The following is a 13,006-nucleotide window of genomic DNA, read 5'->3' on the forward strand; positions in this document are numbered from 1 at the left end:
AAGTCAAACAAACAAAGAATGTACTAAAAACTATCAAAGAAAATCAACTTCAATTTTTGGGACACGTGCTGCGAAAAGGAGAGTTAGAACATCTCTCTCTCTCTCTCACACAGGCAAAATTGAAGGGAAGCGTGCCAAGGCAGACAAAGATTAACCTACTTAAACCAACAAACCGACAAAACTAACACCAACATTCACCTAATACACAAAGCAAACAACAGAGAATCTTGGAAACTTTTCATGCAAGAGGCAATCAGCCAATCAATGCTTGGAATCAAGCGCGACAATAAAAGAAGAGCAACAAGTGAAACAATACAAAGCCAGCATCTTGGTTATGGTAAATGTGATGATTCTGAAAGCAAGTATAGATTCTAGGCCAACTGAAACTAGACAAGTAGATGTAACTGCATTTTCAAAATTAAAAGGTGTACAAAGTATGCTCTGTTGACCGTGAGTGGTGTATGCGTTATTTCGATGCTTAGGATCTTACAGCATTACAAGTTGTAGAAGGGAAAGGTTTAATTAATTCAGTTTAAAAAGTTACAGAAATAGAGCTCAACATGGAAATGCGGTGCCCAAAGAAGTGTTGCCATATCGTGTAACAGTGAAATAAAAGTTGTCTGAAAAAGCATTAAATTCATTAAATTACAAAAGTGTTGCATTCAGACTTACAGGAACATGTCAAGTAAAATTAACTTGAAAAGGTTAAAGGTTAGCATTATATAATGCTATGTTATGCTAATTACTCATATCCAATTGATTAACTCAATTTCAAAAACCAATAACGGGCTTTCCACTTTAATTCCTAGCAATCAATGATATCTCTAATCTACGAACTATACAATTTGATTAAATGTGTACACCTAACATATCTGCACAAACACAGTATATATATTGTGTGCAATGAGCATGTATATAAATTTAGAAAAATATTGCCCATTGTGGTATATATAAATTTAAAAAATATTGCCCGTTGTTTGATTTGAGTTTGTTTGATTAAATACGGTAACAGATTGTTTTTCTCCAGACCCCATTGCAAGGTATATATGTTTAAATTTAGTTGCGATAGGTTGTTTTGAAACAAGCTTCTGTCTACAAATTACAGTTAAGTTTTTCAACTATAGTCCAAGGATATTAGTTTATTTTCGGATTAGCATTAACATTTGCTAGCATCAACTTTAGCAAAGAGAAATGCACACTTGCACAGTGCCAAAATCATGATTGTAACTTGGCCCATTAAGATTAACTTTACGATGGAATAGGTGGAAGTGATGTTGAGAAATTCATACCTTGACAAACAAAATACTCTGCTGGAATCGTTCCTATTGTATGGCTGCTTGCTGAAGAAAGTTGTAAAAATAAGTGACTTTTTAAACTGAAAGCATCACATCCAAAAAGGATCGACACAGTTTGTATAGTAGGATTAGGTAATTTATTAAATAAAAGCTGCTTGCATTGATCCATAACAATTCCAACAAACCTGTCTTTCTGAGGGGGAAATCGCCGCATTTATATTGAGAGTTAATGGAAGGCTGCCCATGACGGTCATCAATCTCGTCAACCAATGGGTTCCAACGAAATGTCCCGACCCTTAATAAATTTCCTTAGTTCTTAAACAAAACATACTTAGCGGTGGAAAGTGGTCAATCTTAAGTGTCTAAGTTTGAACAATGAACACTCTATGAGTTTTGTTACAACTCTTATTCTGGAGGTTTTACTAAACACACGTTATTTTGGTTATATATGATACTCAAGAAAATATTTATATTGATACTTGCAAAGTATTTTCAATTTACACTCCAGGATCTATGTTTGTGGTACTCTGAGATGCCAGGAGCTACTCAGTTGAATTGAAGTTCTAGCAAAAAATCAACAAAGTAGAGAGATACCAGTCAAAAAACGAAGTTCCTTCATTTATGACTCTGGTAATATGCAACCATATTGACAAAAAAAATGTTTTCTATTGTGTGAAGACGTGTAAGGGGCATCAAACAAAAATTCGGCATATGAGACAACTAAAACAATCAGCCCCTGTTTGTAGACTACCGTATAAGAGGGAATGGCCCGTTTTGGTGAGTCCGATTCGGTGAGTCCGAGGGATTTTTTCAATTTTCTTTTAAATTATTGGGTACCGCAGCCTAATTATCATTGCCGTTTTAGGGTTAGGGGGTTGGGGTTAGGGGTTAGAGGTTAGGAACTCACCGAATCAGACTCACCGAATCAGACTCACCGAATCGGACTCACCGAATAGTTGCAGACCCGTATAAGATGCATCACGCTCAGAATACCAAATAAAAAACGACACATGTAGGCTACTTGATTCATTTCTAGTCATTAACTCATTAAGAAGTACAATAGTAAATTACATCATAATCATTTCACTTCACTGTAAAAACTCAGCCGTTATTTGGGATTAAGATGTTATTACATAAAAAATATAAACAAAAACATGATTAGAATAACTGCAGCCCCAAACACATCGACATACCTTCCCATTGACTGGCTTAAGTCCATCTTTTCTTTCTGACGTCCAATCACAAAATTTTGTAGCCGTTTCTTGACAGCATTTGATGCCACTGCACCTGTAATCATGATCATAACGAGCTTAGCTTTTGCTAAGAATATGAAACACATTTACAAATTGAATTGTGTATACATTTAACAATCAATTTTCACACGTGTGTGAGACGTGTGTGAGACTTGACCATTTCTTGTGTCTGTTGAAAAGGTTACGCTGTTCATAAATATCGTTTACTTTACAAGGCTAGTACAGTATAGCGTATGACAACATCAAATCTCTAGCTGATGATTGTCATATATTTTATATATATTATAATTAACTTTGTCCATTTTTTAACGGTTAGTGTCCAAATCTTCCATGGCCTGCCTTTTTTCTTTATCTTTTCTTCTATAATCTTTATATGCTAATGCATTTTGTTGTGTCAGTTTTGTGTCAGCGAAATTCCAATTCTTTTGACTACTTGTAACATTTTAGTTAAACTTGGAAAACGTTTTATCATTAGCGACTTTTTGCCCTATTAAAATTCTAATCATTTGATTGATGTCCAGAGCTCAAAACTTCAATTCGATTATTCATTGACTGTAATATATAATATTAACAATAAAATGTTAATGCAACTGGGCATGCCTGCTCTTTTACACATGCCCACACATTTTTTGTTGAATTTTCTAGAAAAAAATACATTGATGTTGCAGGAGTGTAACAGCTCCCTCCCCTGTGTTGTTGAAGTAACAAGGTATGAGATTAAATGTGGGATGCCAGACTTATAATTAAAAATATCTCTAAACAGCGCAACCTCAACAACAGATACAAGAATTGACACTCAAGTTAAAGGATTACAACACCACGACATGCGGATAAGTCATTATGGCTTCACAACATTCGGGTATGGGTCTGCTACTATTCGGCGAGTCCGATTCGGTGTCCAATTCGGTCAGTACCCTTTTTGGCGAGAGCCCTTTTCGGCGAGTTCCCTATTCGGCGATTTTTTTAATTTTTTTTTTAATTATCGGGTACCGTAGCTTAATATTATCATTGCCGCTTTTACATCGTTTTAACGACGCTAAACATTAAAATAAGACCCTAACCCCAACCTCTAACCCTAACCCTAAAATGGCAATGATAATTAGCTAAGGCTACAGTACCCGATAATTTAAAAAAAAAATTCAAAAAATCGCCGAATAGGGAACTCGCCGAAAAGGGCTCTTGCCGAATAGGGCACTCGCCGAATCGGACTAGCCGAATTGGACTCGCCGAATCGGACTCACTGAAATGGGCCATTCCGTTCGAGTATGGCATACAAATTACATCATTCATATTGAATTCATACAAACTGAGTTATAAACACTTGCTCACAAATCTTGCAGTTGATCTCACATGCAGAGAATGCTAAATAAGATTATGTTTCTCCTATAGTAGTATAGTATGCACAATAATTGTATGAATGAAAAAATTGTGCATTTGCCTTTCACTAGGTAATTGCCTAGTTATAAAAAAGTATATATGAGGAATTGGAGATATTCATTTGCCATCGATTTGCTTTAGTGTTTTGTGTTCAAGGCAATGTAACAAAATAATTTGAATAACTTAACAAGAGTAACGTCGAAAGAGATTAAATACACAAACTTCTTACTTTCTTTTTTCTTGTCCTTGCTATGAACTTCATTTGAAAGGTTATCGGTCTCATGAAGTGCCTGCAAATCCATTGATCGCTGTTCACGTTGTTTCATTAACACCAACTGAGAAAGAAAAATTCATAATTTGTCAAAAACAATATCATATATGGTAATACACAACAAAATACATGGAAGACGAATGATGAAACTGAGCAAGCAACAACTGAAGCAAGCCGAAGATCGGCATATCACATTGTCACAAAATCAATTTAACAAGCGATAACCAAGCAAGTTCGAACTGAGCAAGTAAATCTCATTAGCTGAATTTTTTTTCACTGAGACTGTAATTGAGACTCTTTTGCTGATAACGTATTATGATTAATTAACCTCTATTATAAGCTAATTCCTTGGAATAAACACATGCTGTTGTGGGATTTTAAAAATCTCCAAAAAAGGCTGTCTCCGAATTGGAATCTCCAAATAGTAACAGACTAACTAAGTTACCGGTACTATAATTGTTTGGCCAGCGCTCAAGTAGTTAAAAGCTGAAGTTAGCAATACCAACCAGGTTGCTGGTTGCTTATATGAAAGAAAAAAATTGTATCATATATGTATATTATAACTGCAGACAGGATGCCACTGTTTCGACCTTAAAGTCTCATCAGTGCAGTAAATCGTACACTAGACACTTGTAGACAGGAACGCCTTATTATTAACTTATATAAGCAGGGTTGCCATACCGTCCTTGTTTCTAAAATTTGTCCTTATTTTGAAGGGCCAGGTCTTAGGAAACTTAAATGTCCTTATATCTAAGTGTCACAATCAATGTGTGAGGTCTCGCGATGGGCTGCTTTGTATCTTGATAGAGCGTGCTGTTTTTGTTGTAAAATTCTTATGCTATAGGTTATCATCGGTTATTGTCCTTTAGTAACCTTTGATTGCGAGATCTCTATTATGTAATGTATTTCCAGAAAATTCATTCAGAACAAACCTGGAATGTTCTTTTGTTTTCATAATTGCCAAATGTCGTTTCTCATGATGTCATAAGGATGTTTACTAGTGGATCTGTGATTGCGAAATCTTTATTATGTGGCGTGTTTTCTGGATCCTTCCGCCCTACGTGACAATCTATAAGCTTTTTCTTGTTTACGTTTAATGCAGCTTGACGGAACAATGGGTCTTTATGATGTAACATTACATACCCTTCTCGAAGTTACTAGACCGAACAACCTTCTATAAATAGTGGTGTAAATTGATGGATTATTAATTATGAGTTGATAATGAGAGTTGTGTTATGAGTTGTGGATTGGTAATAGGTGCAGAGATTATTGTTGATTGAGAGTTGAAATAATTGAATACAGGTAAATGAGAATTGATGCTGATATAAATTGTGTTCGAAATTAGAGTTATTTGAGAAGCCGTTCGTTAAAGGGATAGGCTACTAAAGGAAAAACCTGACTTGGCAATTTTCCACGTTCTTTGTGTTTAACTTGCTACCATAAAACAATTTTCAACAAAATTTTGCCCCATTGCGGTCTGATCAGCATTCCGCGCGTACTTTTGACAGAGCTTTCAAAACCAGAATAGGCCTGAGCAGCGAAGCGTGCGACTGTACAGTCTACGTCACAAAAGACGAGCAATCAGCTGATCACGCAACAGTTGTTACTGCGGGCGATTTAACTGTAGGCTATGTATGTATGTACATCAAAACATCAGATTTCAACATCAAAACATCAGACAGTTTGCTCAAAACCTCAGATCTGATGTTAAAACATCAGATGTGGTAACGTGGCTTTTGTTATTGCTGTCTTTTGTGACGTATTCTCGAGCAGTGTTTACACTTTTTGGTCATTTTGAAAATAAATGAAACATTGGACTTTGGGCCTTGCCAGCGCCATTAAAAACAAATTTTTTTTCGGTAATCTTTTTTGAAATGTATTCTTGAATGTTCAGTTTACGCATTTTAATGCTTAATTCCCGTTTGAAAATTTCATTTAGTATGCCTTTAAAGTCCTTCAAGAATTTTCATTATCGTTTCACCAGTAGAACTTATTCGACATTTAATTGACTGCTTTTTGGTTATACCCATTAAACTACGTCATTGAACCTTTTTAAGTCTTTTTCCTGGTAAGAGATAGAAAGAAATTGTAACATTCTGGGGGCTCGTCCGAGAACAACCGAATTGAACCGAAAAATATATTAACCGAAAGAACAATATATCAACAACAAGCTGTCAAAATGGCGGATACCGTCAAAAATGAGATGATCGAAAACTTACGGAGCATGGCTGAACGAATGGGGCTGAGTGGCAATGAGAAGTCTCAGTTTGTGATGGAAGAGTATCACAAGATAATGGACCAAAAAACTCAGCAAGAAGCTGACGAAAGAGAAGAAAGAAGAGCTGCTCGTGAAATAAGGAAAGCAGAACTTGAAGCTGAAGAGAACTGAGCACAACGTGAAGCTGAAGAGAAGAAAGCAGAGCGTGAAGCTGAAGAGAAGCGAGCACAACTTGAAGCTGAAGAGAAGCGGGCACAACGAAAAGCAGAAGCTGAAGAGAAGCGGCACAATGCAAAGCAGAAGCTGAAGAGAAACGGGCGCAGCGGGAAGCAGAAGCTGAAGAAAGCGCGCAATATGAACTGGAAAAGTTAAGGCTTGATTTAGAAAGACAAAAACTGGACATTGGTGAGCGATCTAATTCTACTAACGATAATGTTCGAGATGTTATTGTGGCGCAAGTTAGATGTCCAGATTTGCCATCATTTGTTGAGGAAAAAGATGATTTAGATAGTTATTTGTTAAGATTTGAACGATATGCTACAATAGCCAAATTGGAGAAGACAGTGTGGGCTACTCAATTAAGCATGTTGTTGTCGTGGCAAGCCCTTGATGTATATTCAAGACTTTCACAAAAAGATGCGATGGACTACGACAGATTGAAGTTAGCTTTGTTAAAGCGATACAATTTTACCGAGCATGGATACCGTCAAAGATTCCGTGAGGCAAAGCCTGAACGACACGAAAACCCAGGTCAATTTATTGAACGTCTAAGAAACCTTTTGTTAAAATGGTTTGAACTTTCGGGGGCCAAACAATCATTGGACGGATTGGCAAACCTTATACAGCTACCGCAAAATGACTTCGGACCTTCCTAAATTTTCAAAAAAAACAAGCATTTTGTATACAATGAAATTTTTTAATAAAAACCATCGACTTTTCTTAATAATTTGTCATATTGCATTATTATAACCTTCTTCACATTTTTCACAATCTTCGCATTGTTAGTCACAATCCTTATTGTTAGTGGTATAATCTGATGTAAAACGCACAGCTACCAACCTGGCGTAAATTTTGGTAAAAAGGTCCGAAGTCATTTTGCGGTAGCTGTAGTTAAGGAACAATTCACAGATTCGTGTTCAAAAGATCTGTCTGTTTATTTAATGGAGAGAACTCCAAAGACTCTAGAAGACATAGCCAGTGTGGCGGAACGGTATTTAGTTGCCCATGATGAGAAGTTGTCGACCGAAGAGATGTTGTCATTTGAAAACGACAAGGAGCAAACAAATAATTTTAAAGGAGGTGCGGTTCCAAGAGAAGTACGTTGTTTTAATTGTAATGGCTTAGGTCATAAGGCTGTTAACTGCAGGAGGAAGACTAACAGAAATCATCAAGAATCGAGGAAGTGGTGGAAGAAACAATCGTACTGAAGATTGGTAGCCACTTCAAAAGCTAAACTGGTAGAACGAAGAGGCTCAAGCATATCTGTATGGAGCTTGATAGCAACTACTCGACTCTACCAACACACACACCGACTCGATAGACCACACTTGATGCTGTACTAAAGCGAATGATCGATCTCTGGACCACTCAAAGCGTATTTTCTTTCGCTTCTTGCTCTTCAATAAACCACTGTTTCTCCTGCAAAAGTCAACTGCATTATTTCCAGAACTGGCAGAGATAATTGAATCTTTCAAGATCAAAATATTGCAACGCCAGTGTTCAGGGTTTTTCGGAGCAACAACAGATGAACTACTAAGAACAGTTGATGAAGATCATGCTAAGGTTCTCAAAGCGAGCTTCCAGGAGTTCTACACCAATTACTTTGGAATATATCAACAAGTGGTATCGATTTGAGTAGCTAGTAGCATCCAACGCACATCAACTGGACCCTACTGAAAGATCAAGCCATCGAGTACGAGGAAGTCAAGGAGTTGGCGAAGCAAGTTGATCCACCAATGGCAGTGAAAGATGAGCTGTTCGATGAGGTCTGGGCTTTTAACGCTCTGCTCAAGAAGATTCCAGATGATGTGTTCAGCAAGGATGAACCTGGGGCCAAGTGGATGAAGATCTTCACCGGAAACAACTCTTTTCCCCTGCTCTACATGCTGGTTAACATCATTTTCTCCTTTCCGATCAGCAATGCGTTTGTGGAAAGAGTGTTCTCTCTTGTTACGGCGCAGTGGACCAAGGAAAGGAACAAACTTAGTGAAATGACAGTCAAATACCAGCTACAAGTAAAGATAAACCTATACCTGAGCTGCAGTGAGATCCATGAAGCAATTTCTAATAACAAGGAGTTGCTGGATCAGATTGTTTCTGGCAAAAAGTATGGAATGTGACATGACACGGCTCGTATAAATACAAAGTATGTCCAAAAACATTTTTAAATGCTACCGGTAATCTAATTTTTCAGTTGTCCTTACTTTTGGGTCCATGTCGTTGGCAACCCTGTATATAAGTAATGCAGCGTGGTGATTTTTCCATTTGTGGTACGCAAGGAACAACATTTGGGTACTTTTACCCATCTTGCCAAAGTGCTCAAACTGCTGAAGCGGTGAGCTATATGAAGCTATATGTGAGAATATGCGCAATTGCGCATACAGCATGTACTTTACATTAAAAAGCATGCCTTATCAAGGGATTCAAGGGAGCAAGTCTTTTAGGCGCAGACAGTCAGGCGCCGGTCAAATAAGCGCGCACACTGTGGCATCAGGATATTTAGGTGCGGAACACTGTGGCGCCCGTTCATTTAGGGGGTCTGCTACTATTCGGCGAGTCCGATTCGACGAGTCCGATTCGGCAAGTTCCCTATTCGGCGAGAGCCCTTTTCGGCGAGAGCTCTTTTCGGCGAGTGCCCTATTCGGCAAGGTTTTGAAATTTTTGAAAGGAAATTATCGGGTACCGTAGCCTAATTATAATTGCCGTTTTTACATCGTTTTAACGTCGCTAAACGTTGAAATCGTGCAGAAAGGAATAAAAAGAAAATGTTTGAACTATTAAATTAAAATTCGTCATGTCAGTTCAGTTGTTTTTATTTCTGACCATCATATGAAAAACAATACACGTCAACATAGCAAAGGTAGAAGCGACAAAACGCGAACGTTAAAACGTGCTTGAATTCGTCATGTCAGTTCAGTTGTTTTTCTTTCTGATCATGATATCAAAAACAATACGTCAACATAGCAAAGGTGTAGAAAAAGGTAGAAGCGACAAAACGCGAACGTTAAAACGTGCTTGTGACCGAAGTAAGTTATTAAGTTGAAAGAAATTTGGCACGGTCGCAACACTTTCAGAAAAATTTAAGATATGAAGGAAAAATAAAACAAAGAAAAATAAAACAAAAAAAATAAAATAGATCATGTTTATGTCTATAAGTTAGTACTTTTGAATAGTTAAAATGATTAGTTTGGATCAACAAATGTGTGGCCTACAGCTTGGATTGAAAGGAAATTATCGGGTACCGTAGCCTAGTTATCCCAACCAGCAAAAAATTGTTCCAAGAACACAGTTTATTTTTACATTGTAGTAACAGAATGAAAAGACTAAACAAATGTGTGGCCTATCGCGTTAACGTCGCTAAACGTTGAAATCATGTAGAAAAGGGAGCTTTTGCTGACTAGGATACTTTGAAACTGAGAAACTTTCACAGAAGCCCTACGATTTGTTCCAAGAACCCATGTAGCATAACATTTCATTTGTACATTGATTCAACGTCTGAATACATTATCTTAAAAATGCAACGTATCGTAGGGCTTCTGTGAATGTTTCTCAGTTTCAACGTATCCTAGTCAGCAAAAGCACCCTTTTCTACACGATTTCAACGTTTAGCGACGTTAAAACGAAAGGCCACACATTTGGTTAGCCTTTTCATTCTGTTACTACAATGTAAAAATGAACTGTTAGGCTAACTGGGTTCTTGGAACAAATTTTTGCTGGTCGGTATAACTAGGCTACGGTAGCCTACCCGATAATTTCCTTTCAATCTAAGCTGTAGGAGTGTAGGTCACACATTTGTTGATCCAAACTAATCATTTTAACCATAGGCGCCTAAGCCGTGGGGGCCAGGCCCCCACGCATATTTCTGCGTGGAAGCAACTTTTTATGCGGCATTGATACATAAAACAATAGATGAACTAGCGATCGGCAGCAGGAAAACATTTTTAAATACAAACCGCAACAGCTTCGCAGTAAATAATCACTAGAACGAGTAGCGATGCTACAATCCCACCCCAGACAAAAAAATCTGTCATTTTTACGTTGATTTAACGTCTGCAGACGTTGAATCAATGTAAAAATGACTGATATTGCTGCTTGTGACATAGCAAAAATCTACCATTTTGCGTCGATTCAATGTCATCAGATGTTGAATGCACCCAAAAACAACATAATTTGCTACGTTGACGCAGCGTGCGTTTAACTTAATGCGCTTGCAAACAGCCTCCTGTCGCTTTCGAAAGTCGAAACCTCTGCAGAGAATTGTCGCGGCAGTGAATCGGTTGCTGTGAAAATGAACTTGAAGTCTCGGCCCGAGGTTACCACTAACCAACGTAACAAGGGCTGGTACTAACCGCACTGCCCACAGTCGCACAAGCGGCATAATCAACACAACAACGGACTCGCGCAAACTGCATGGCGCACACACGTCCGTTGCCATGGAAACCCGATCAAAGGCGGGGAATATGCGCATCTTTTGTTTCATCTGCAACACGAAAACAGGCGTGTTACAGCGAATTGAAACTTGAAAGCTGGTCAGCCATAAGTTGCGAAATTTTAGTGAAAAGGGAGCAATGTCAAGTCGAAAACTTAATCAAACGTCTCTCTGTAACTATTTTTCAAGGGCTGTTTACGGATGTCAGCAACTTTTAAATTTATTAAAGGTGACGTGCTGTTGAATTGATGTAAACATGAATGATTTTGCTTTCAACAGGTATATTTTCAAGCATATGATCAAGTTAGTATTTTCATTCCATTTACAGTATACCTTTTAGTAAACCTTTTCATCTCTTGTTTCATGCTAATAAATCTAGTTCGTTGCTAAACTTTATGTTGCGCCTAGCTTAAAGAGTCGCAGTCCATTAACCGCTAGCCAACGCAGACGCATAGCACGTGTTTTGGTCGAGCTTTGTTTATAATAATTAACGGTAGGTCGAACGTAGCGATAACTCCGAGTGTGGCAATAAAAGCAATCCTAGTGTGACGACATAATTACGTCATCCATCTGCATGACATTTCGCAGAATTTACGTTGCTGCTGATGAAACACGCTTTCGCCCCCACGGCCAAAAAAATAGTTAGGCGCCTATGATTTTAACTATTCAAAAGTACTAACTTATAGACATAAACATTATTTTTTTTGTAACATTTTCTTTGTTTTCTTTTTCCTTCATATCTTAAATTTTTTTGAAGGTGATGCAACCTTGCTAAATTTCTTTCAACTCAATAACTTACTTCGGTCACAAGCACGTTTTAACGTTCGCGTTTTGTCGCTTCTACCTTTTTCTACACCTTTGCTATGTTGACGTGAATTGTCGCTTCTACCTTTGCTATGTTGACGTGTATTGTTTTTCATATGATGGTCAGAAATAAAAACAACTGAACTGACATGACGAATTTTAATTTAATAGTTCAAAAATTTTATTTTTATTCCTTTCTGCACGATTTCAACGTTTAGCGACGTTAAAACGATGTAAAAACGGCAATTGCAATTAGGCTACGGTACCCGATAATTTCCTTTTAAAAATTTCAAAAACTCGCCGAATAGGGCACTCGCCGAAAAGAGCTCTCGCCGAATAGGGAACTCGCCGAATCGGACTAGTCGAATCGGACTCGCCGAAACGGGCCATTCCGTCATTTAGGTGCTATTTCTAGTAAAGTCTGCAGATTGTATCAGCTTGGCAGGTGGGGCAATGCTTTTCACACAAAATGTTATATTGAACAGAAAGATATGTTGTTTTGTTAATGAGCATGCATTTATTTGTTATTAGTCATGGCTTAAGTGTGTGAAGCTACTTTATCTGGAAATGTTGTTTACACAAAATGTTATATTGAACAGAAAAATATGTCATGGCTTCCGTGAGTGAAGCTGCTTAAACCGGCAATGCTTTTCACACAAAATGTTATATTGAACAGAAAAATATATTGTTTTTAATGCGCGTATTCGGCATTTATTTGTTGTTACTGTTAGTCCAGGTTTGCGTAGGCCGTAGGCGAAAGCTTTATCAATAAATTATTCAAGTTTCCGAACATGACTGAGTTCACTATTAGTTGCAGTATATAAGTCAAATAATAACTACCAGTACACAAAACATAATAAACCTGACTAGGTTTTGCCAAAGCTGAGCTGATACAATCTGCAGACTTTACTAGGAATAGCACCTAAATGAACGGGCGCCACAGTGCTCCGCACCTAAATATCCAGACGCCACAATGTGCACGCCTATTTGAATGGCGCCTAACTGTCTGCGCCTAAAAGTTATCAATTCTTGCTTGCAAGCTCAATTCTTGAGTTGTGTCCAAGTTAATTGTAGAAAAACTAAATCAATGCACTTTAAAGTTTTTGGCACAACTAGGAAACATGGAAGTTTTCATTGAAT

General features: G+C 37.7%; 1 protein-coding gene across 1 annotated transcript in view; it reads right to left on the minus strand.

The window, feature by feature from the left end:
• The window catches only part of LOC145772438 (histone deacetylase 4-like), a 38,304-nt gene that overhangs the window by 16,016 nt on the left and 9,282 nt on the right, over positions 1 to 13,006 (minus strand). The window contains exons 3-5 of the mRNA XM_082584317.1: positions 4,155 to 4,260; positions 2,489 to 2,582; positions 1,481 to 1,590 (exon numbers count right to left, since the gene is read on the minus strand). Of these exons, the coding sequence (XP_082440443.1) occupies positions 1,481 to 1,590; positions 2,489 to 2,582; positions 4,155 to 4,260 (310 nt within the window). The remainder of the gene's footprint in view (positions 1 to 1,480; positions 1,591 to 2,488; positions 2,583 to 4,154; positions 4,261 to 13,006) is intronic.

Source organism: Aplidium turbinatum, chromosome 6 (genome assembly GCF_918807975.1).
Source record: "Aplidium turbinatum chromosome 6, kaAplTurb1.1, whole genome shotgun sequence".
Lineage (NCBI taxonomy): Eukaryota > Metazoa > Chordata > Ascidiacea > Aplousobranchia > Polyclinidae > Aplidium > Aplidium turbinatum.